This window comes from Hyperolius riggenbachi, chromosome 1, assembly GCF_040937935.1.
Source record: "Hyperolius riggenbachi isolate aHypRig1 chromosome 1, aHypRig1.pri, whole genome shotgun sequence".
NCBI lineage: Eukaryota > Metazoa > Chordata > Amphibia > Anura > Hyperoliidae > Hyperolius > Hyperolius riggenbachi.
In genome coordinates, this window is record NC_090646.1 from 304,669,286 (window position 1) to 304,695,194 (window position 25,909).

The following is a 25,909-nucleotide window of genomic DNA, read 5'->3' on the forward strand; positions in this document are numbered from 1 at the left end:
TTTTCAGTTTAGGTGTCCTTTAACTAGTTAACTCAAAATGGACGTCTATATACATTCAGTTTCAGTCTCTTTAAAGAGACTCTAACAACATTTTCAGCCTTATTTCTTCTATCCTATATGTTCCTATACCTGATCAAATGTGGTCTGGCTTACTGCAGCCTTTTCTAGTTGCACAGTGGCTGTGTTATCTCTGTTATATAATCTAATCTTCTCTCTTCTGTCGGGCTCAGGCAGGAATGTGCTGTCTGCTGTTATTGGCAGAAGCTATACACACCCTCTCCACAGCTTATCACAAGCTGGTAACAGCCATGTCTTTTGTTTGTAAACACTGTCTAAAACTGGCAATTACAAGCCAGGATTGCAGCAGGGAGTGGCAGAAACAGCACAGAGGGGCCCAGGAGAACATAATGAATAGAATGGTATGCTTTTTATTGTAAGAATTTTAGAGTACAGATTCTCTTTCAAACAATCAGGACATACAGGCGTGTCCTGTCAATCAATGTCGCGCACGCCCCCCACTAATTCAAGGTGGGACTTAAACCTTGGTAATTGGTGAATGGGAACCGGTGTTTCCTGGGCCAATTAAAGTGCCTGTATATGATCGAACATGCCTCCAATCGGGAGCCATTTTGTAAAAAAAATCAAAAAACAAAGTGACAGCATTTAACCATTTCCCCTCCCCCGGGACCAGTACCTACGTCCCTGCAAAATGCCATAACCCTGTGCAGGGATGTAGCTACTACGTCCCTCCCCACTGCGCGTTCCCTCCAATCCTCCTCCTCCTCCTCCCCCCCCCCCCCCCCCCCCCGAGCCTGTTACCGCTGCCAATAGTTAGCCGATAGATCAGTGAATAGGAACACAGTTCCCATTCATTAATCTAAGTCCCCGTGTGAATGACCGCAGTCGTTTACGAGAAGGCGCCGTCATTCACAAAAACCGTCCACGCATTGTTTCTTGTTTGCATAGTAATACTACGCATAAAAAAGTGAGCAGTGAGGTCATAAGGGAAATAAAAACTCGAGATGCTAACATAATATTGTCCCTGTTTAACTCTCTAGTAAGGCCACATCTGGAATATGAAATTCAGTTCTGGGACCACATTACAGGAAAGATATTGCAGTTTTAGAGCAGGTGCAGAGACGAGCAACAAAATTGATACGTGGGATGGAAGGTCTCACTTATCAAGAAAGGTTAGATAAACTAGGTTTATTTAGTCTAGAGAACACACGCCTTAGAGGGGATCTAATTAGCATATATAAATATATCAGAGGGCAATATGAAAGCTTGGCGGATGAGCTTTTTGTCCCTAGGCCTTCACAAAGGACTAGAGGACATGATCTGCGCATGGAGGAAAACCGTTTTAGCCATTTATTTAGGAGAGGGTTCTTTACAGTAAGAGTGATTAAGATGTGGAATGCATTGCCACAGGAAGTAGTTATGGCAAATTCTATATCTGCATTTAAAGGGGGCTTAGATGCTTTCCTTGCGTTGAAAGACATCCATGGCTATAATTACTTGGTAATGCCCAGTGGTGTTGATCCAGGGATACTTGGTAATGCCCAGTGGTGTTGATCCAGGGATTTTATCTGATTGCCATCTGGAGTCAGGAAGGATTTTTTTCTCTTTTGGGGCTAATTGGACCATGCCTTGTAAGGGTTTTTTGCCTTTCTCTGGATCAACAGGGATATGTGAGGGAGCAGGCTGGTGTTGTACTTTGTTTTCTAGTTGAACTGGATGGACGTTTGTCTTTTTTCAACCCAAATTATATATCTATGACAGCTTGTGTCCAAATATTAAAATTACATCTACATTTTTTTTTTCAATAAAAGACCTATGTTGACATAACTTTTGCATTTGAAATTAATCCCTGGCCTCCCAGACTCCCCAATAGTTACCACTTTTTTTTGAGGGTATAGGGGGGGCGTCAGGGAATTGCATAATAGTTGCCATAGGGACTGGACTTTTTCAATATGTATGTCAAGAGGGTATATTACTATTACATTATAAATGATGGGCTTGTAATTAGGGATGGATGCAAAACTGAAAAACTACACCTTTGTTTTAGGGAAATATTTTGAACGTTGCAATACCTGGGACAAATTGGGCAAATAAAATGTGTGGGTTTTAATTAAGGTAGCATGTATTATTTTAAGGCCTCTTTCACAGTGCGACGTTAAAGTAGCACATTATAAAATATTTTAACGCACAGCAATGCAAAGTCTGTGCGACATTCACAGTGCACACATTGCGTTAGTGTGTAACGTTTAGCGTTATTAGAAGGTGCTGCATGCTTTGCGTTTAGCAATGAATCTGCAGCGTTACTTGTGTTGCACATGCTCAGTAATGTTTTTTCTTTTTTTTTAAATGTTCCGCATGCGCCGTTTTCGTTCCATAGTAAATACATGTTCTAACGTGCGACTTTTAACGTCGCACTGTGGAAGTGTATATGCGTTGCGTTAGGGCCGCGTTGTGCGACCTTAACGTCGCATCAAACACAACGTCCTACTGTGAAAGTAGCCTAAAACTATAATGGTCGAAAACTGAGAATTGATTTTTTTCCTGATAAAACACTTTTAGAATAAATAATTATTAGCAAAAAAGTACCCCCCCCCCCCCAAAGAACGCCTAATTGGTCGAGAAAAAAGCAAGATATAGATTGTTTCGTTGCGATAAGAAGAAATAAAGTTATAGGCGAATGAATGGAAGGAGCGCTGACAGGTGAAAATTGCTCTGGTTTTTTAAAGGGGAAAAACCCGAGGTGAAGTGGTTAAAATAAAAAATACATAAATAATTACTTTAGGGCATGGGTGTCAAACTCAAAGTGGACCGAAATTGTACTTTGGGACCTAGTCGTGGACCAACATCAATGTCTACTGGCCACCTTCCTCCCTTTATAAAGTTCCCTGGTGTCTAATGGCCCCTCTCCCCTATACAGTTACCTGGGGCCAAGAGGCCCCACCCTCCTCTAAACAGTTCCCTAGTGTTTAGTGCTTTCCTCCCACTGTCCCATATGGCTACCCTAGTGTTCTAGGGCTTCACCTCCAATATAACTTTCCTGGTGTTCTAGAGTGGGCCAAACATAATGCAGTGGGGAAAGCACTTGAGGGACAAATTTAATGGCTCTGAGGGACAGATTTGGGCTGCAGGCTGGAGTTTGACATGTACACCTTAGGGACTCAGGTTTTTTACTATGTATGTCACAAGGGTATATTACTGTTATTTTTGTAAATAAGGTCTTGTAATTATTTATTGGGTACAAAAATAAATACACAATCAGGAAAAAAATACACATTTATTTCTAAATAATATGTTGTCGTCATACATTGCTGTAGGGACATAATTTAAACGTTGTAACACCTGGCCAAATGGGCAAATAACGTGTGGGTTTTATTTACAGCAGCGTTGTTTATTTTAAAACTATAGGGGCTGGAATTGGAGAAATGGTGTGTTTTTTCCCATTGTTTTCCCCTTTTAAATTGCACAGAAAATAACGTAGTTACTGAAATCAAGTAATGCCTCCGAATATCCTAATTTGTGGTGAAAGTTATTGCCGAATGAGTGGGTGGAGCGCTGACATGGGAAAATTGCTTGTGTTCTTATGGTAAAAACAAACAGAGGGCTGAAGTGGTTAAGTTAACTTATATGGACAGTGACTCCTACCTAAGTACGCCCCTATTCATCACACACTCCAGTTTGCCATACTATCTCTTTAACTCAGGAGTCCGTTTTTCCCTGTAACTCACATAACCAACTTTTAAACAAGGATATGGTTATGCTTGCGTTGTTCACACAAATTACATGTCATCTTTTAAAGGGACACTGTAGGGGGGTCAGGGGAAAATGAGTTGAAGTTACCCGGGGCTTCTGATGGTCCCCCACAGACATCCTGTGCCTGCTCAGCCACTCCCCAATGCTCCGGCCCCGCCTCTGGTTCACTTCTGGAATTTCAGACTTTAAAGTCTGAAAACCACTGCGCCTGCGTTGCCGTGTCCTCACTCCCACTGATGCCACCAGGAGCATACTGTGCAGGCCCAGTATGGTATGTGCCTGCGCCGTGCTCTCCTGGTGACATCAGGGGAAGCGAGGACATGGCAATGCAGGCGCAGTGGTTTTCAGACTTTAAAGTCTGAAATTCCAGAAGTGAACTGGAGGCGGGGCCGGAACATCGGTGAGAGGCTGCACGGGCACAGGATGCCTGCGGGGGACCATTAGAAGCCCCTGGTAACTTCAACTCATTTTCCCCCGACCCCCCTACAGTATCCCTTTAAGTGTTATCTAAACCTATCCTCATGACCCACCACCAACAGTGCATGTGTGCAGGTATATGCACAGAGGAGGTAATTAGTGTCTCAGTTCAGGCAATTAGTGTCTGTTATGTAGTAACTTAGCAGTTATTAACAACATGGATTTCCACAAAACTGTTGGTGGGTCATAAGGACAGGTTTGTAAAGCCACTGCCTTGGGAAAAATAACACCCACTTAAGCTTTGCAGTTTATCCAACCATAACAGGTATAAGCATATAATAGAGCTGTTGATGCTTATGAGAAAAGTGGAGTCCATGTGCTCTCTTGTGGTGGAGGTGGTAGTTGCAGTACTCCTGTTTGAAAAAATCGCCACTGTTCCATACATGCAATTACCAAAGTTAGCGCAAAAAAATACATATTAAAGGGAATCTGTGCTCTAAAATTCTTACAATAAAAAGCAAACCATTCTCCTCTTTATGTTCTCCTGGGCCCCTCTGTGCTGTTTCTGCCACTCCCTGCTGCAATCCTGGCTTGTAATTAACAGTTTTAGGCAGTGTTTACAAACAATAGAAGTGGCTTCTAACCAGAGTATCATAGGCTAAGAACTAGCTTACTGTGTAACTCATGCAGAGCTTGGAGAGGATGTGTATAGCTTCTGCCAATGACGAGCAGTGCTGCACATTCCACACATTCCAGCCTCAGCCGACAGAGCCAAGAAGATAAGATTTATTACAGAGACAGTGCAACTAGAAAAGGTTGCAGTAAGACAGACCACATTAGAACAGGGATAGGAACTTATAGGATAGAAGAAATAAGGCTCAAAATTTTGTTACAGAGTCTCTTTAAGGCATATGCATTGTTCCACAGGCGTAGTCCTGCAAAATCAGATAAAGATGTATAATAAACTATTAAAAGAAAGTCAAAGAGAACGTGCCTATGTATGTAAAACATGGTAGGTTAACATTCGCTCACAAGTCCCAGGCAGATCAGTGCCTGGCTCTGTTTCGCTCATCCTACGCTTGTCTCTGTGGAGGAGATGCTGGATGTAAGTTTAACAGCCAATCCAACAAGGAGATGCTGGGTAGATAGAAAGTGTATTGTACCTCCCGAAGATCGGTGGGTGTAAAAGAGACTATTTCCCATGGTGTTGTATCATAACGGAGAAAAATGGTATCCACATCACTATGGGTATTTCTGTCATGCAGGATGTCTACCAGAGGTCGTATTGCACTCCTAAGTTGAAAAGTTGTTAAGGAGAAGTCTGTAAGAAAATGTCAGTCAATCTCTACCTTCCGTCTGGCTGCCACCATTATGGCCTTCTTCTGTTTGAAGTAAGGCACCTGGCATATGATATCCTGAGGTCTTTGTGTCGGTTGTGTCTGATCAATCTCTTTTATTCTGGAGCATCCAGAATTTGGTTGAAGATACCAGGCAAGGTTGCCATATCTGGAGCATGTGTGGCTTCAGGTAAGCCTCTGACCCTGATATTATTTGGTCTATGGCAACTCTCTTGGTAGTCTAGTCTCATGTATATGGTTGAAAGATGGTGAGAGTTGTCCTCTGACTACTTGTTGTGCATATTTTGCTTGTTTCCTATGCCCTCCTGCTTTTTTCCCACCTTTTTCACCCTGCTTACCATGCTGCCAACTTCTTGCCGATAGTCTGCTGTTTTCTTTCTGTATGTAGCTTCAATACGGCCAACGAATGATTTCAGGTCTTGTTTAGTCATAAGAAATGCATGTATTCGTGGAGATCCAATTCCACAAAGTATTCAGCACCATCTGCAGAAAAACTACTAAATAGTACTACTAAAAATACGGAGGTTCCACATTATTAAGCGGTCCACCATTTTCAAGCAATATGGGAAAGAAAAAGGATCTTTTTGCTGCCAAAACATGTGAATTAGTTGAATGCCTTGGACAAGGTATGAAAGCCTTATATTTTACAAAAACTTGAGCGTGATTATTGTACCGTTAGGCCTAGTTCACACTGGCAATAAAAACCGGTGCGCTCGCACATCGTAACGGAACATATCCTAAGGGATGCAGAAACATCCAGTGTTAACCTATGAATCCATTAACATCCGTCCGTTCGAATGGATCCGTTCGGGACGGGCTGCAAGTTTGGTACTGCAGCGAGTTTTCCATACACCGGAGCCCAGCAGAACAGATATGGACGCTGAAGTGCATTGGGGGCACTGGAAATCGGATCCTTAACAACACACTGACTAAAAAAAACGACCGTTCAACTGCATGGGAACGGAAGGGAAACTGATCCGCTTGAGCGGAAATCGGGTACGTTTTCACGCAGAAACTATCCAAAAACTCACAAGTCTAATGGATGCTATAAAACAAGGTGTCTTATGTGAATATGTAACTTGACCTGTTAACCAGTTGCCGACTGCTCCACTGCGCCAATTGGCGGGAGCAGTGCGGCAGCCCCAGGACCACTCCACGCCCATTGGCATAGCTGGGGATCGCGCGCATCCCCGGCAGTTCACTCCGCCCCCCTGTGTCTTTCGCCCGCCGACCAACCTGCAGCGCCGGCGGGCGCAGATCGTTTAAATGGGCCAATCAAAGTGTATAATACACGTTGTTTTGGAAACAACGTGTATTATACGCTCTGCCTCCTCCTCTGGTGGTCACAGTGTCTGGGATCGACCACCAGAGAGGACAACAGCCCGCACGTGAGCCCTTCCCCCGCGATTGCCCGCAGATCACCCCTCACTAGCCAATACCACCTTGTTTATGCATCTGACTGAGGTCTGATTGACATCTGGTCACCTGTCACCAGCGCTGATTGAGGTCTGAGTGACATTTAGTGACATGTGAGTGACAGCTATGCGTTTGTGCACTGTGGATTACCATTTGATCACCTTTCACCAGCTCTGATTTGCATTTGATCATCTCTGATTGCCCTGTGATTGATCTCTGTTTACATTGTCTGGTATCTAACAGCTGCACTGTGATTGACATCTGGATGCCTGTCACTAGCTCTGATTGAGGTCTGAGTGACATTGATTGAGGTCTAAATGACATCTTATCGTCTGTGCACTGTTGATTGACATCCGATCGCCTGTTTTCACTCTGATTGGCCTCTTGATTGCCCTGTGATTGCCTCTGATTGACCTCTGTCTGTATTTGATTGCCTTTGATTGTTTTTGATTGATATCTGATTGCCTCTGATTGTATCTAGGCCCCTTTGTTAGGTAGTTAGTCAGTTAGCGCCTACTACACCCCAATCACTAATTAGTCGCTGATTAGCGTCATCACTGTCATTAATCTGCATTGGTACTATATAGTATCTGACTATATACCGTATGTTTCGGACTATAAGACGCACCTAGGTTTAGAAGGCAAAAATTAGGGGAAAGAAAACAAAATACTAAACCTGGTGCACTTATAGTGCAGGGGCATCTTATGGACCTTTCCCCCCAAACTGTCTCTTTCTAATCTACACTGCAAAGCTACACTAACCCCAGCTGCCCCCAAATCTTACACTAAGTTACAATGCCCCCACTGCCTACTTGCCTACACTAAGCTCCAATATACCCATTGCCTACACTGAACTCCAATACCCCCATTGCCTACATTAAGCTAAAATACCCCCACTGCCTACACTAATCTACAATACCCCCTCTGGCTACACTAAGCTCCAATACTCACACTGCCTACACTAAGCTACAAATGCATTTCTCATACTTACTGATCCTAGGGGAGAGGTTGAAGGTACTGGGCTATTGCAGATAGGGATGGCATCCTGGGTCCTCTTTAGCGGGGCAGGGTCATGCTGTGAAGCAGGGACATCGGTGCAAGAGATGGGACACAGGGGCCAGGCTGCAGCATGAGCCGGAGTCACGTGGGCCGCTCCAGCTGATGGCACATGTGACTGAGCTGTGATGTTCCTGGGTCCGGGCGGCGGCGGTGAAAGCATTATTGGTGGTGTCCTGAGAGGAAGCTCAGCTGCCGATGTTCCTGGGTCCGGGCGGCGGCAGTGAAATCATCCGGTCAGCGGCGGTGATGTCAGCATCGGTGGTGGGCGGCATTGAACAGCAGGAGCTGGAGTCACACATGGGCAGCTCAGCTTCCTGGGTCCGGGCAGCGGCAGTAGGGAAGATGGGACGCAGGAGCCAGGCCGCTCCAGGACCTGGAGTCACGTGGGCAGCCCCAGTTGATGGCCCACGTGACTCAGCTGCAATGTTACCCGGTCAGCGACGGTGAAGGCAAAACATCAGCGGCATGGAGCCGGAGCCCTTGCAGGGTGAGAGCCGCTGATGAGCTGTAGGAGGAAAGCCAGAGTGCACATGGAAGCAGGATGCAGTACTCGGAGCCCACAGCTGGATAGGTGAGAGCTGCCGGTACACCCTGCACCTGCTTGTGGGGGACTTCTGACCGTACATTCGGACTATAAGTTGCACTGACTCCCCCCCCCCCCCACCCCCCCCCACCCCCACACACACACACACACTTTAAGGGGATAAAAAATGCGTCTTATAGTCCGAAAAATATGGTAAGTACTTTAGGGTCACCTTAGAGTAGGCTCCACTAAAAACGTAGTGTTTGCCCGATCAGGCCTGATCGTTCAGCCGCACCGCAGTGACAGAATTTTTTTTTTTATCTGATCACTGCAAAAACACAACCTAATAGCTGCGGCACTCTAAAGATCGTTTTTGATATTTTTTTTTATCAAAACTGAGCGATCGCAGCTTTTTCACTTCACCAGTGCTCCCTGGAAGAGGCCTACTAGATTCTGGCCAAGTCAGATGAGAGCGATTGGGACTTCTCGTCCGACGAATCATCCGGGTCAGAATATGAACCTGTAGACAGCAGTGACTCTCTTTTCGATTTTTCTGATGATGAGGTTGAGGTCCCTGCTAGCGCCAGGCGTACCAGACTCCATGTCATTGGACCGCAGGTGGCGCAGGATCAGCCTCAAGGGCAGCAGAGTGGTGCTAGCACTGATCCAGGTTTTCATGGTGAGGCGTACACCAGCAGCACAGCACCTCCTGGACTTAGCACCAGTACCGCCGTATACCCTGGTGAAGTGGCGAGCACCAGCATGGTAGTTGAAACTGGTTCGGTGGCACGTGCAGTAAGACCTCGGTCACAGCCACCAGAAACACGGGCCAGTAGAACCCCTACACACCCAGAGGTGCTGGCAAATCCGATTGGCGACCCCCTGGTTCCGCCGCACCCATAGTGCCCCCTTTCACCGCCCAGTCTGGAGTCCAGGTGGAGACAGATCATCTAGGATCGGCCCTAGACTTTTTTTAATCTGTTCTTCACCGAGGATCTCTATGACTTAGCCGTGGCAGAGATCAACCGTTATGCCACACAATACATCACAGCCAAACCAAATGGCTACTATGCTCAGCCTTTCTGGTGGAAACCAGTCACAGTTTCCGAATGTAAAATCTTTTTGTGCCTTCTCCTCAACATGGGTCTAACAAAAAAAATGTATTGCGGTCCTATTGTTCTACGCACCCAATACGTCACATGCCCATGTACTCTGCTGCCATGTCCTGGTTACGTTTTGAGATGATCCTGCGCTTTCTGCACTTTAATGACAACACAACCTGTCATCAAAGTGACCACCCTGCTTACGACCGACTCTACAAAATTCGGCCCCTCATAGACCACTTTTCATCAAAGTTTGCAGATGCTTACACCCTGAACAGAACATCTGTGTAGATGAGTCCCTGATACGGTTTACCTGTCGCCTTGACATTAAGCAGTACATCCCAAGCAAGCGTGCCCGGTAAGCTCTGTGAAAGGGCCACAGGCTATACTTACAGTTTTAGGGTCTATGAGGGAAAAGACTCAAAACTGGAGGCGGTTAGATGCCCTGACTACCTGGGGAGCAGTGGCAAAATTGTGTGGGACTTGGTGTCACCCTTATTCCACAAGGGGTACCATCTATACATGGACAACTACTACACAAGTGTGGCCCTCTATCATCAGCATTTAAAGTTAGTCGGAATTCCCTGCTGTGGCACCATGCGACCTAGTCGCCGGGGCTTCCCCCAACGACTCACTACTACCCGACTGGCACGGGGGGGAGAGGGCTGCCTTGTGTAACAATGACCTTCTTGCAGTGAAATGGAAGGACAAGAGGGATGTTTACCTTCTGTCCACCATTCACGCAGACACGACAGTCCAAAATCGACGGGCAACTGAGGTTGTTGAAAAACCCCTCGCCGTCCACAATTATAACACAAACATGGGAGGGGTGGACTTCAACGACCAGATGTTGGCTCCCTATTTAGTTTCCCGAAGGACCAGACGCTGGTATAAAAAGGTGTCTGTATATTTAATTCAATTGGCAACTTACAATACTTTTGTTCTCTACACAAAGGCTGAGAAATCGGGATCCGTCCTTCAATTTCAGGAAGAGATCGTTTCAGAACTCCTGTATCCAGGAGGAACTGTGCCCCAACCCCCTGATGTAGTTAGCCGGCTACATGAAAAGCACTATGCTTATAACTTTCCGAGTGCCCCAGGTCAACGCACCTCAAGAAAAGCTTGTCGTGTCTGCAAGAAGGCTGGAATAAGGTGTGACACCACTGTTTACTGTCCCACCTGTCCTGAACATCCTGCCCTATGCATAGGGGAGTGTTTCGAGAAGTTCCACTCACAGATATGCTGTTATAGTAGGGATCTCGAAACATAGAAGTAGGCACACAAGGGTCTCTCAGGGCTCTTTCACACTGGTGCGATGCGTTGCGGAAAAATGCCTAGCAAAAGTCCCACTTTGCGGTCCCCACTACGCTGGAAGTGGTTGACTTAATGCTAGTGCATACCTGCGTTACAGCACAGCTCCTGTGGTGATTTGTATCGGCCCTGAAGTCATGTTAGTCTATGGCGATGCGTTGCGGCAAATTGCCTATCAAAAGTCCCACTTTGCAGTCCCCACTACGCCGGAAGTGGTTGACTTAATGCTAGTGCATACCTATGTTACCACGCGGTTCCTGTAGTGATTTGCTTCAGCCCGGAAGTCATGTTAGTGTATAGCGATGCAAAGATTTTTACTTCATACTTGGCCAAATGCCAGACAAGAAATACCATGTACTAATGCAGTATTCCCTGAAGGTCTGTTTTTGGCGATGTGGGGCGGCGGGCGCAACCCACTAGATACGCCAATATGCAGTGTGAAACCAGACATCAGGTTTCGAGAGACCCTAATACACAGGGCTGCCAGAAACCTCTCCTTTCACTTGGGACAAAGTGCATAGTGTACTTCGCTACAAACTGTGTTTGCACTGTCCCATGGGGAAGGAGAGGTTCGTCCTCGAAAGGTAAGTTAAAAAAACAAACAAAAAAAAAACAGGTAAGCATAAAAGTTCAAATTGTTAATGTTTGGTTAAAAAGGTTCAATACAGTTTATTAAAGTTAATGTTAATGAATTTATTGCATTGCTGCTTGCTTGTTTTTTTTTTGTGTGTGTTTTTTTTCTCTCTCTCTTTCCATCCTTTACCCTTCCAGGTGATCGACCAACCAGCTGCAGCACTAATGGTGCATCCTGACAGAAGCATTGCGCATCTGTCAGATTACACACAAGTCGGTGCATGCAGCGCTGCAGGTCGAGATTTCTCCTCCGCAGTACAATAAGTTTGCTGAGGCATGTGAGCTGAGGGGCGGTGTTGGAGTTCCTATTATTATACAAGATTCAAAACAGTCACGGAGCTTTTTGTGAACAAATAGTCTTTTAATTCCTCTCTGTAAAGGTTTCTTCCATATATAAGACAGACATGCGGATTATTTTTCGGATTTCCAAATTGCACAAAGGCTGCCTGACACGTGTTTCACAGCCAAAGGCCGCTTCCTCAGAGGCACACAGTATACATATACATCAAAAGTGGACCCTCAACAAACATAAGTCCGCGATCTGTCAGAAGACTAAAGTGCTCATTCATGAGCATTTTAGTCTTCTGACAGATCGCGGACTTATGAAAAGTGTCATTTTCTGCTAACTTGTGACAAAAAATAAAATCTGTTATGGACTCACCATGCCCCTACGCAAATACATTGGGGTGTCTTCTTTCCAAAATGTGGTAATTTGAGGGGTATTTATATATTTATACTATCCTGGCATTCTAGCACCTCAAGAAACATGACAGAGTGCTCAGAAAAGTCACAGCTGTTTCAAACTGCGCAAATTCACTTTTTTGTACCATAGTTTGTAAATGCTATAACTTTTACCCAAACCAATAAATATACACTTATTGGATTTTTTTTAATTAAAGGCATGTAGCACAATACATTTGGACAAAAACTTGTATAAAAAATTTACTTTATTTAAAAAATTTTACCACAGAAAGTTCAAAATATCATTTTTTTCACAACATTCATGCCTTTTTTGATGAATATAATAACTAAAAATCGCAGCTGCAATCAAATAGCACAAAAAGAAAGCTGTATTAGTGACAAGAAAAGGAGGTAAAATTCATTTGGGTGGTAAGATGTATGACTGAGCAATAAACCATAAGGGCGCGATTCCATTAGAGCAGCGCGCGTCTGCGAGACGCGAGCCGTCTCCTCCAGGTCTGCGGGGAAAGCAGACGAATCCCATCAGCCGTGCCATGCACGGCTATGGGATCCGCAGCCTCCCGCGCCGATTCGGATGGAAAAGCCGGCCGAATCGCTTGCGGTAGCGATTCGGCCGGCGTTACCATTGCTCCCTATGGCAGAGTTTCCCCGCACTATTCGCCTGCGGGGAAACTCTGCGGATTCGCGGCGGTTTCCGCTCAAGTGGAAACGCGCCCTTATAGCTGCAGTGGTCTGAATTGTAAAAAAATGGCCTGGTCACTATGGGGGTTTAACACCGTGGTCCTCAAGTGGTTAAGATGTTTTTGAATAAAATAGCTTTTGATTTCAGTAAATATGACCTCCTTATGCAGAAAAGTCAACAAATAACCATTTTCTGCTGTTTACAACTTGTAAAATGTTTTGAAACTCTGTAATAATTTGGAACAGTGCATTTTAAGTTGTTTTGTTTGTTTGTTTAAAAAAAAAACATTTTTATTAGGAGGTTTGATCAGTAACATTCGAATTATTCTCTAATGGTTGATGACTCAAAAGTGATGCTGACTGCCACTTGCATTGACTATTTAGAAAAATCTGAGAAAAATATAATCTGCATAATAATTTAGAACGGTGTGTATATTCTTTGGCTCTGCCCAGTTAAAACACCACCAAAAATGCCTTAATTGCTAGCTGGGAATGTAGTGGACCCTTATCTCCAGACTGTGCGTCTATAGCGATCAGATCTGATTTCTAGGATGTTATTTCGGGGGCACCTGATACTATACAGATGCATTGCTGGGCAATGGCAGAGTGATAGATATTTACACTATTGGGGCCTCGAACTGTAACCCTAGCGATCAAATCTGATCGCTACATGCGGCAGTCATTAGAGATATGCACACATCTTAAAGGACAACTATAATGAGGGTGATATGGAGGCTGCCAGATTTATTTCCTTTTGAACAATACCAGTTGTCTGGCTATCCTGCTGATCTTCTCTGCCTCTTTTACTTTTAGCTATAGACCCTGAACAAGCATGCAGCATATCAGGTGTTTCTGACATTACTGTCAGATCTGACAAGATTATCTGCATTCCTTCTGGTGTGATTCAGACACTACTGCAGCCAAATAGATCAGCAGGGCTGCCAGGTAACTAGTATTGTTTAAAAGTAAATAAATATGGCAGCCTCCATATCCCTTTCATTACAGTTGCACATGTGGGCGGGGGGGGGGGCAGCTTTGGGGTTTTGTCGCTCTTACTGATATCGCTTGCCATTATCACCGCACACCTGATCGAGCAAGACGGCCCTACATCTTGCAGCATGTCCGACCGATTAATGCTACCATTTCGGCCTGAAGTTTCAACCCATATTCCATGGCGCTGTACAGAGTAAGAACAAAACTTTGAACAAAATATATTGCTCGCTCCAAAACACAAAAGGATAGAAGAGCCTTGCCCATGGCAGCTTACCTTCTAAAGGATGTTTTGATGTTTGATGCTATAATGTTTATTTGTAGCACCAACCACATTATATTGACAGTGCCTGACATCATGTGACACGGCTGCAGCCTGCCCAAAATTTGCCTTCTGCACAACACGTATAGCATTTAGGCAAGCTTCTACTTAGTCTGACTGCTCACCCTGCTGCCGCTGTAATACTGGCAGCGTTAATTACTATTGTAGCAACTCGGTGAGAGGAGTAATTCGGGGTCTGGCAGCAGAATTACACTGGTGAGCAGCCATAGACTTAATAACATTGTCTATGGCGGTGCCCAGGTGAGGCGCAGTGCGCGAGAAGAGCGTGTGCCGGAACGGCCTGCCTCAATATGCCGGTAGTCACATGGTGCACCAATGAAGAAATACAGTGCAGACAGCGGTGGACACTCGAGGGACAGTGTGACAGGTAAAGTATAAATTCACAGGCATGGGGGGAGGGCAAGGTAGCACAAAGCACTTGGGGGAACAGGGACCCAGGGGTTACCATCTCGTTCGCTGTTCATGATGATCGCATGCCGTTACTGCCATGCACCCAATTGAGTATGTCGGTCTGAGATTTTTCACAGATGTATGGCTACCTTTATGTTTGTATAGTGCTTATGCTGTTTCAGCAGTACTTTTGTGTAAAATATTAATACAATTGCCTCACTGTGTTACAGTTTAGGGCAGCACAAACTTCTAATCACTTGGCTACTGCACTTGTCTCATGAAAACTACTACTCACTTTTCTGTCAATTTTCTCAGTTCATAGAAAGTGTAAGGGCTTTGTTCACACTAAGAGCGTTTTCGATTTTTTTGTTTTTTGTTTTAAAGCTGGCGATTTTAAAAATCGCCTTGAAGGATACGTCCAAGCAACACAAGCCACCGGAGTTGCGGCAAGGGCACAGGACGGCTGCCAGGGGCTGGAGGAAGCCCCAGGTAAGTGGATCTTTATTTTTTGTGTTGCTTAGACTTATCCTTTAAAAGTGCTAGTGCAATGTTGCTCTATGTGAGTGTTCTCACATGAGCGTTGAGCTTTTTTTTCAATCGCAAACGCGGCTCCTGCACCATTTTCTGAGCATTTGCACTTCAACACAAAGTATTGGGAAATGTCAAAGCGCTTGAAAAAGCCCTTTTGAAAGGCAATTTCCTGCACGCTTTTATTAGTAAACTAGTAGACCTAAGCCCGTTACAATAACGGGCTTTAGCCCTCCCTCACAAACCCCATCGCCTCCTGTTCCTGTCACTGGCGCCATCCGCCGCATGTCATCACACAGCCCCCGTACGCGCACACACGCCCGCCCTCATGGCCCTGTCCTCCTTCTGTCCCAACGGCGGTCCGTGTGCCGTGCATGCGCGGTACCTCAAAAGCACAGGCACAGGGACACTGGAGGAGGACGCAAGGACACAGGTTTTATTATACATTATACATCGTATTTATTCATTTCCGCGTCAAATTAATTGCTGAGCAAAAGGGCTTTGCGATAGCACTTGCGATTTGTAATGTCAACAAGGCCTTACTCTTGCAGCATTGAGCACTTATATAATTTGATGCAGTGATAAAAATTATGCACATTGTGATGGTTTTTACTTCTTTTCTAGGCTATGATTAGAGGAGACCTGGATGTCTTGAAAGACTGGTGTTATGAAGCAGTAAGTGATCATTTTTACATAATAACAAGAATACCAACATTTGTATAGAACTTTTCTCCTGTCGGACTGAAAGAGCTTAAGAGCTGCAGCCAGGGCTGCCTTCAGAAATTTTGGAGCCCCTCACACATCATCAGGCCCCTCCTCCCTGGGCCCTCCCACTGGTTGCTATGCCTGCGCACTAGCCATCCCACCCCTGTGTCCATGCGCGAAGTGTGCTGCGGCAAAAAATGTGCAAGGCTCCAACACCAAAGAAAGCGGCATGCACAGCGTGATGCAGCAAAAAGTGGGCGTGGCCATGGCATGTTGTGGGTGGAGCCAAATACTAGCAAATTACAGGTAGTCCCCGTTTAACAAATGAGATAGGGACTTGTAGGTCCGCTCTTATCCTTTAACCGTTCTCTTTTGTCCCCCTCTTTTCTTCCTGTGCCTCTTTTTTCCCTCCTCTATCTCACCTCAGTTTGGTGCCTCTTTTGTGTCCCTCTGTGTGACCTCATGTTCCCATCTCATCTCTTTTCTCCCTGTGCCTCTTTTGTCCTCCTCTGTTCCCCCTGTCCCTCTTTTATCCCCGTGTTACCACTTGTCCCCTTCTGTCTCAGCTCGTCCCCCTGCCCTAGCCAGGTGTAGGTCCCAGTATAGGTAGCTAGGTATAGTTGGTGTCCCAGTATAGGTAGCTAGGTATAGGTAGTTCCAGACCCGGTATAGGTTGCCAGGTATAGGTGGTGGCCCAGTATAGGTAGCTAGGTATAGGTAGTTCCAGACCCGGTATAGGTTGCCAGGTATAGGTGGTGGCCCAGTATAGGTAGCCAGGTACAAGTGCCCCCAGTATAGGTAGCATGCTATAGGCGCTTCAGTATAGGTAGCTAGGTATAGGTGGTTCCAGCCCCAGTAGAGGTAGCCAGATTATAGGTGGTGGCCCAGTATAGGTAGCCTGTAGCCAGATATAGGTGGTGCCCCAGTATAGAAAGTCCACTGTAGCGGGCTCACTTCACCTACTCCCCACGTTCAAGCGCTGATGTCACTCTTCTCTCAGTGCTGGAACGCAGTGTGCTGGTTAGTGAGCCACAGGCCTGCAGCCAGCACATGCGGACCTTCCTGCACTTTGGGGGGCCCAGGGCCTCCAGAAGCCCTGGGCCCCTCACCGCAGTGTCAGTTGTCCCCCCCCCCTGATGGCTGCCCTGGCTGCAGCCACTAAATGTGTGCTCAGTTGGCAGCCCTGCAGTGTTAGGGAGACTTTCTCTAGAGCGCCTTACTGACTAGGTACTGGCTTACTGAATAGGAAGAGCCAAGATTCAAACCCTGGTCTCCTATGTCAGAGACGGTGCCCTTAAAGCAGGAGAATTAGCCATACTATGCCAGGGTAAAAAACACATGTAAGTAGATAAATACTTGATCTACTTACATAACAGATGTATTGTACTGTCCACGTTTTGATTTCAGTGAATTGTATATAGTAAATGAAGAGAATGCTTTTCCTGGTGGGTCTTTTGCCCACAGTTTGAGGCTAAATACTGATGTCATTTCTTCCCTTAACTTTTTTTTTCTTTTCTCCTCCATTGCTGAGTCACCTCAGCCTTGCTTGTAAACAGAGTAAGCAGAGGATAATGTTTCAGCTAGGCAGCAATCTGCTCAGCCAAGAAGCAGAAGGGTGGGAGGGTCATTGGCATTGGCACAGAAAAGAGCCTGGGGAACTGAGAAAATACAATAACAGCAGAGAGATTCCTGAATAGATTGGAGAGCTTGTACTTGCAGAGATTGATTTCTGGTAGTGTTTTAAACACACTGCAGTGTCTAAATAGAATTTAGTTTTGTGGCTGACAATCCTGCTTTAACTAGTATACTATCCAGCCACTACCTAGATATATCTAGGCTTCCATATATATCTAGTGTAACAAAAGGTTTAGGGCATCTAGTGTAACACAATGTTTAGGACTAGTGGCCCTCCTTCCCCTATACAGTTCCCTGGTGTGTAGTGGTCCCCCCTCCCTCACCTATACATTCTTTGGTGTCTAGTGTTCTCCTCCCTTCCCCATAGAGTTTCCTTGTCCCCCCTCACCCCCCCCCCCCCCCCCCCCTCCCATAACAGTACCTCTCTCTGCATTGCTCTTATTATGTGGCATGATCTGAACTTGAGCTACATCAACCATCTTAGTGTGTGGCTGTGATCCTTCTGCAACCACACGCTCTACATAGGGACATGGGGGGGAGGGGAGTCCGTTCCCAGATCAGAAGCGAATGGATGCGAATGGATCCAATGTCAGAGGCGCTTATTGTGACCTTGAGACTGTACTGCGTGTACTCCTATTTGTTGTTGCCTGAGGAAGCAGGTATTACCTGCGAAACGCGTTGCATGGTAGTCTGGAGTATATAAATAAACCTGTTGTTAGAAAGCTGACAGTATCTTGTCTACTTCAAGGAGGCGAGTCCACCACCACTTCCTGAGGAATTTTAAACTTTTTAGTACCTTTTATCCTGCTGGCGCCTCTGTTCACTCTTATATTATGGATCGATTCACATCCGTCCATTCAAACCGATACGTTTGAACGAACGGCAAGATGCCACCTGCAGCAATTTTTCCGGACTGCTGAGCCCAGCAAAACACAAACGGAAGCTGAAACATTGGGGGCAATGAGAAAACGGAACATTTCTTCACACTAGTTATAGTAACTGTTATAAGGGGCAAAATCCACTTTGAGGTTGGGGGTCTCTGGGAGGATATGGAGGAACGGAAGCAGCGGAAGGCAAACGGAGTGAAAAACTGATCCAATCAACCGGTAATCAGATCCATTTTGACGGATCTGTTTGCCACTTAAAGAGAACCCGAGCTGGGTTTGAACAATGTGATCTGCATAGTGAGGCTGGATCTGCCTATACAGCCCAGCCTCTGTTGGTATCCCAAACCCCCCTAAGGTCCCCCTGCACTCTGCAATCCCTGATAAGTCACAGCCGTGCTGTTGACACACAGCGTGTCGCAGCGGCTGTGTTTTTCTCTATAGTGTCAGTCTGCTGCTCTCCCCACCTCTTGCAGAACTCCGGTCCCCGCCTGCCTCCCTTCCCTCCTCGCTGATTAGAGGGAAGGGAGGGGGCAGGGACCGGATCTCTGCAGGAGGCGGGGGAGCAGCCGAGACTGACACTACAGATGTAAACACAGCCGCACAGTGCGGCTGTGATCTAGGTCTGATTTCAGAGTGCAGGGGGACATTAGGGGGGTTTGGAATACCAACAGAGGCTGGGCTGTATAGGCAGATCCAGCCTCTGTGTTCAGATCACATTCTTCAAACACACCTCGGGTTCTCTTTAATGGCACTTTTGCAAGTGTGCCACTTAATGCAAGTGTGGACCAAGCCTTACTCGGCCAGCAGCAATAGCTGGAAGCCTAATTACTTCTTTCCCCAGTGTCAATAGCGGCCTGGAGGGGGAATCACAATTAATGCCACCGGGACTTTTGCTGGACCAGGGTGAGCCATTTTTCTACTTTACCCTGCGCCCTAATTACATGAATGCGGCACTGGACCATGGCTCCCAACCCAGCACAGTCACAGTAAAACCTGGATGGTACTGAGGCATGTATGTGCTTGATCTTTATAAAACCCTTGATAACTGATCCTACACAGTTAAATTATGATCAGCCATGTGGGTTTTTGTTGTGTTTTATTTTTTGACAAGAACAAGAAAAATAGTCACTGCAGGAGCAGATCCCTGCCTAGTTGATAATTTTACCTTTGTACTGCTCTCTGCATTTAGGAATAAATAGTAGCTAGATTGTGTTGCATCGACTTTTAAATCTGTATGGATAATGATTGGAGATGGTAATTGAGATGCAAATTACCGTTTACATGCAGCTTGGAATTGAGAAAGCACAGGAAGTGCATATGGCAAAATTCCAAGCGGCATATCATTTTAATGTAATTTGCATGCAGACCGGAATTATTTTGCATTTTGTTGACTATCTGTAATAACTGAAATTCAGATTTTTAATTTGACTGGTGCCTGTACAGGTGCATACACATGCATAATTTTTGTCTTTAGGGTTATGGGCACTTGTCCCTTACGGCAGTGTTCCCTAACCCTTTCCTCAAGGCCCACCAACAGTTCATGTTTTGTGGAAATCCACAGAGGTAATCAGCTCTGCTGAGACACTAATTACCTCACCTGTGCATATTTGTGGCTTCCTGCAAATCATGCACTATTGGTGGACCTTGAGGACAGGGTTGGGGAGCTCTGCCTTATGGTGACCGTTTGTGGCCCACATGTTGTTCAGGCGCATTGCTAGACTACAGCGGAGCAATGCATACATGCACGATGGGAGGAAGGGGGAGGGAGAGATAGTGGAGAGTGGCCTCTGCTGGATGTGTTAAGGAAGGAAATTATGCCCTCATTTGTTGCTGCTTAACCTATTTTAGTTCCTGAACGTAGAAACTACGTCCAGGAACCATGCGCGCTCCCGCGGCCGATCGCGCGCGTGCACGCGAGCTCCCGGCCGCGGTTCGTTAGCCAGGCAATCAGTGAATCGGGCTATGGTGCCCGATCACTGATTCCTCTCCCCTGCTGAAAAAGCGACAGCTTCTCTCGGAAGCTTCGCTTTTTCTGGCTGTAGCGTCCCCCATGCGTCTCTCTAAGCGTATGTTACGCTTAGAGTGACATCATGTAACCAAACTCATGGCCGCCATCTTGTGGCCAAAAAGAAAAAAAACTACAACTAAAAGTAAAAAAAATTAAACTCAAACACACATTTACATTATAAATCTATTGTTTTGTTCCCACCCTCCCAAAACTACCCAAATAAAATGTTTAACCACTTCAGGATTCTGCGTACGCTTAAGTACGCCCCTGAATCCTGAAGCGGTTTCCATGGAAACGTTCCATGTCAGTTCACGGAGGGTGTCTCCGTGAACACCCTGCGAGCCTCCGATCGCGGCTCACAAGGTAAATGTAAACACGCGAGGAAGATCTTCCCCGCTGTTTACATACATACGGCGCTGTTGCGCAGCAGCGCCATAGAGGAGATCGCCGATCCCCAGCCTCTGATTGGCCAGGGATCGCCGGCATCTGATAGGCTGAAGCCTATCTGAGGCGGCGCAGGACAGATTTCCGTCCAGCGCAGCCCATAATGGAGAGGGGAAGGAGGCAGAGGGAGGAATAGCGATGCGGAGGGGGACTTTGAGAAGCCCCCCCCCCCCCGCTAGGCACAGCAGCGCGGCGGCGATCAGACCCCCCCCCCCCCCAGCAGGACATCCCCCTAGTGGGGAAAAAAGGGGGGGAAGTCTCATCGCCCTGCCTGCTATCTGATCTGTGCTGCGGGCTGAAGAGCCCCCGCAGCACAGATCATCCAAAGGACTAGAAACCCGTGGTGGTTAATATGTTCATTGTGATAAGTTGTGATAAAGTTATAGGCTAATGAATGGGAGGTGAACATTGCTCAAGTGAAAACGACGGAACGCGAATGGGTTAAAAATCTTGAATGCAGATCTTTAAACAGTATATTGGAGCAGCTGTACATACACTGGATTATTGTCAGAGATGACAATGAACAGCTGACTTTACGGAGTTTAGTCTATCATGTATACAAAGCCTTTGATTAATGAAGCCTTTTAGTTCTTTGTAGTCTCTAGGCCGGTTAGGCTGCACTTACACTATATCACTAAAAGAATATTTGGGTTTGGCTACTGCAACCACACTTACTTTATTACTGACCGCTGTATAAAATGCATACAGACGTAGTCTGTTTAAGAGTATTTGCTGTACAGAAGAGCTTGGTGACTTTCCATGTGTTGGGGTTGTTGAATGTCTGTTTCAAAAAAATCAGGTTTTACATTTCTATCCTGGTCAGTTATGTCTTTGTCAAGTGGTGACATCTAAGAGCAGAGAGAACAGTTCATGCATGCTGTTGATAACACAGTTCTGTGCAATCTAGCGTGTGTGATACTGCAAGGACCTCACAGTGGCTGAATGTTTTAGTACGTAATAGCATTCCAGCTTTTATCTTTACAAATAACTAGTAATGAGCAAACCTGAAGTGAAAATCAACTGACAAGATTAACAGTTCTATCTATAGACCTAATGCTAGATAGGACTTTTCTGGAATGCCATAGTATGTTGTACTTTTAAAGTTTTGATTGTCTCATGTAGAGGGTAACAGTCCTCCAGGATGGCTCCCCAATTCCCTGCGGGAAACAGATTGATCATACATTTGTCATTAGATCCATCTGATCCCCATAAATAGGTGCACCCTCCTTCATGCTTCACTGTGGTTCCTACTCTACAGGTACACAGGCTGAATATGTGGGGAGATAAGTGATCCTGCAGACATAAGGGTCCCTAAACTTCCAGGCTGCTTCACTGGTGCTGGAGGAGCTGCAGTATGCTGCCTGATATGGTGTTGTGACCTGCAAATACAGCTAGGATAGCAGTTTTACTTCTCCACTTGTTTGGGGCTCAGGCTGTTCAGTGGATACACCAAGGGTCTCCACAGTCAGTATCCTCATCCTCACGGAAGTCTGAGGGCACATGTGCAGACAGAAGGACATCACTTTTCTGCACCACTTCTAACACTGCATACAGCGGGTATACGAATAAATAGCATCACACAGTTTCTGCACACCCATGATGCGAATCCTTGTTTCACCACATCATGGCGGAAACACTGCTTTCTTATGCCTCGCTGTTACATCATTAGGTTATCTCCGCCCATACAAAGTCATGGCTACGCCCATTTTTTTGGCACGACACCCCCCCTGCCCTGTCCAAGGTTGAACCCAGAAAAATTTGGTCACTGTAGGTTTGAGGGCCTGGTATTTGTCATCTCTTATGTTCTGAGAAGGAGGGGGGGGTGTCATTTTGTTCAAATTGGCGTGTACACTGGCGTGGCACTTTACGAGAGACAAGAGACTTTTGAGTTGAAGTTTGGGCACTCGGTCTCAAAAAGGTTTGCCACCACTGGTCTAAGCCAAACTTTACATGAGCCAGGCTGCATGCTGCGGAACTTGGGCCGCATTCCTAAAATACTTTACCTCCTCTTTCATTCCCTGCAGAGTCGTGAGCATGTGATAAGAGTGGGTTAAAACTCACCTGCTCACAGATTCCAGTGTTGTCTCCATGGCAACAGGGCATCACGTGACACGCCGGGCTGCGGGCTGTAGTTTGCTCAGTTCTGGTCTAAGCCAAAGGCCTTTTCTTGAGGCAGAGTTGGGAGCTTTGTCAGTGAACTTTTCAGCTCATCACCCAGAGGTGGGTAGTTCCCAGGTTGGACTGTTGTGACTCCAGAGAATGCGAAGGTGCACGTTTCTTTCACGGTGTTCAGATTAGACAGGCTGGTGGTTACGTGGGGAGGGCTTTTCTCTTGTTCAACCTTTTACCAAAAGTGAGCAGGAGGATAACTCAAGAAGAGGTAGAGGTTATATTAATCACACCGTAGTGTCGGTAGACGGGCCTGGTTTCCAATAGTAAGCTCCTTGGCAATACAGGACCCATGAATACTCTGCATGAGGCAGAATATCGTTGTTCAGAAAGCGCTCTGCCATCCGGATCCAGAGAGTCTCCACTCCATGGCCTAGATCATGAGGTAGCTTTTAACAAAGGTTTTTCAGATATAGTGTAGGAAACGTTTCTCAAAAGCCAGAAATATGTAACCAAAATGATTTACATAAATCTGTAAGACCACCTGTGGCTGGAAAGAAAGAAAAAGGGTATTCCAGATTCAGACAATAGATTAGCAGTCATATTAGAATTTCTACAGAATGGGGTGGACCTGAACTTAGTAGTTAGTACTTTTAAGGTACAGGTTGCTGAAGCCGGAAAAAGAGCACAGGAGCCCTTTTGGGAAAAAGTAGCGCCACCATAGGCACCTATTATGAAAGCGGAGAATTACGGTAGAGAATGGTAATTTGGGTGCACGTCAGCGGCCACTATCAGGCGCCAAAATTTTACTTCTTTGACGCAAATGCGGCTTTTTTAACAGCCACGATATGCTGCAATCAAGGTAAATTTCAGCGCCTGGAGGTGCCCAATTAGTGGTAGTGATTTGAGATATCGGCACTGGGGCTTGTGGAAATGCAAAAAGTGGCATTACATTCCCGCAATGCAATGCCGCTAGTTGCATTTCCGCAGTGCAATGCAGCTATTCTGCAATGCAATGCCGCTATTAGCATTTCCACAAGCACCGGCACCCGGAATGATATAAAATCACTATGGCTATTGGGGTGCCGAAATTTACCTTAAATGCTGCACATTGTGGCTTTGCAGTGGGGGGGGGGGGGGGGGGGGGAGGGAGGGAGGGAGGTTTAGCCACAGTAAAATATTGGTAAATACATTCTGGTCCATAAATATTGGGACATCGACACAATTCGAACATTTTTGGCTCTATACACAACTACAGTTGATATGAAATGAAACAATCATGTTGTGCTTTAACTGCAGGCTGTCAGCTTTAATTTGAGGGTGTTTACATCCAACTCAGGTGAACGGTGTAGGAATTACAACAGTTTGCATATGTGTTTCCCACTTTTTAACCTCCCTAGCATTCAATTTTTGCAGGATTTCTGTGCAAAAAGTAGTTCAATTAATTTTCGTTAAATTTTTGCTTTCAACTTACTAAAATCCATCAAGCAAGGATCTAGTATCCATTTTGAGTATAATAAAAGTTTCAAAACAAAATAATGTCAAAAAATTAAATTAGAATTTAAACTTTTTAATCACAAATAGAAAAATCATCCTCAAATATTGATGAAGAAATAAATCTACAGATGCAGAAATAAATACTGTCCAGTGTTTTCGTAAAACATCTCCCTTGTGTGGTACAACAACTAAGAGCCAGTTCACACTCACACTTGCACGTCATTTTCCTGCCATTTATGCAAAAGCAGCATTTTGATCTTTATTTTTTTCTACTGTCTGGAAGCAGCAGGGTCTGGTTGTACCAGGGACCATTAGCGCCGCACTCCTGTGTCCCTCTGCGAGATGAAAAAGGACGATCGCTGGGAATCGCCGCTGAAAGTCGACAAATGCTTTTCTGCACGCTTGAAGAAAAGCATTTGGACGAGACCCAGGGCAGATGATTGAGACATCCACCTGAACCAGCCCTAAAGGTCCATACACACGCTGGTCTGAACTCTGGGTGGTGCACCATAACGACTGCCATGGCGGGGGTCGTCATTATGGTCAGACCAGCATGACTACATCAGGTTAAGTTTTGCCTGCATTTAGTTTCAGCCAGCTGTCACTCATCCATTGCTGTAGTTCGTCTAAGCAGGCATTTATAGTTGGAGTTGGGTCTGTCACACCAGGCTTGAAGGAAAGATATAGTTGGGTGTCATCAGCATAGCAGTGATATGTCAGGCCATGTTTTTGGATTAGTTTACCAAGCGGTAACATTTAACTTGTGAAAAGCAGGGGAGAAAGGATTGAGCCCTTGGCAGGGGCGTAACTAAGACCCACCGGGCCCCCCTACAGAAATTTTGAGCGGGCTCCCTACCCCCCTCCCTCTCCTCGGGCTCTCCCCTCTGCGCTCCCCTCCAGCTTCAATAACAAGACGTGTGCAGCGGCAGCTACATACCTTCCGTGCGCTCCAGCGCGGACGCTTCTCTCTCTAGTGTCTGACGCGATTTCCTGTATATACAGGAAGTCGCGTCAGAGGCTAGAGAGAGAAACGTCCACGCTGGAGCGCACGGAAGGTATATTTGTGTGCCGCTGCCCGCCGCTGCACACGTATGGCTATTGAAGCTGGAGGGGAGTGCAGAGGGCAGAGCCCGAGGTGAGGGAGGGGGGGACCGTCCCTCCTCCCCGCCGAGTGTGGCCATAGCTTTCCCCTCATGCTGCAACCCCTCCAGCCCCCCAAAACGGCCCTGAGCGGGCCCCCCGCGGGCGCATGGGCTGCAGCCCCTATTGTTATGCCCATGGCCCTGGGGCACCCCATACTTAAGTGGTACAGAAGTGGACAGGAAGGGCCCCATAGACACTTTTTCATCTAACCCTCCAGGACCGTGACATTGAGATAGGGCTCCAGGAACAGGAAACACCT

The 25,909-nt window shown here is 46.1% G+C and overlaps 1 protein-coding gene across 1 annotated transcript in view; it reads left to right on the forward strand.

Moving 5' to 3' along the window:
* The window catches only part of TIMM44 (translocase of inner mitochondrial membrane 44), a 473,841-nt gene that overhangs the window by 354,780 nt on the left and 93,152 nt on the right, over positions 1-25,909 (forward strand). Inside the window, exon 10 of the mRNA XM_068271176.1 lies at positions 15,847-15,897. Within this exon, the coding sequence (XP_068127277.1) occupies positions 15,847-15,897 (51 nt within the window). The remainder of the gene's footprint in view (positions 1-15,846; positions 15,898-25,909) is intronic.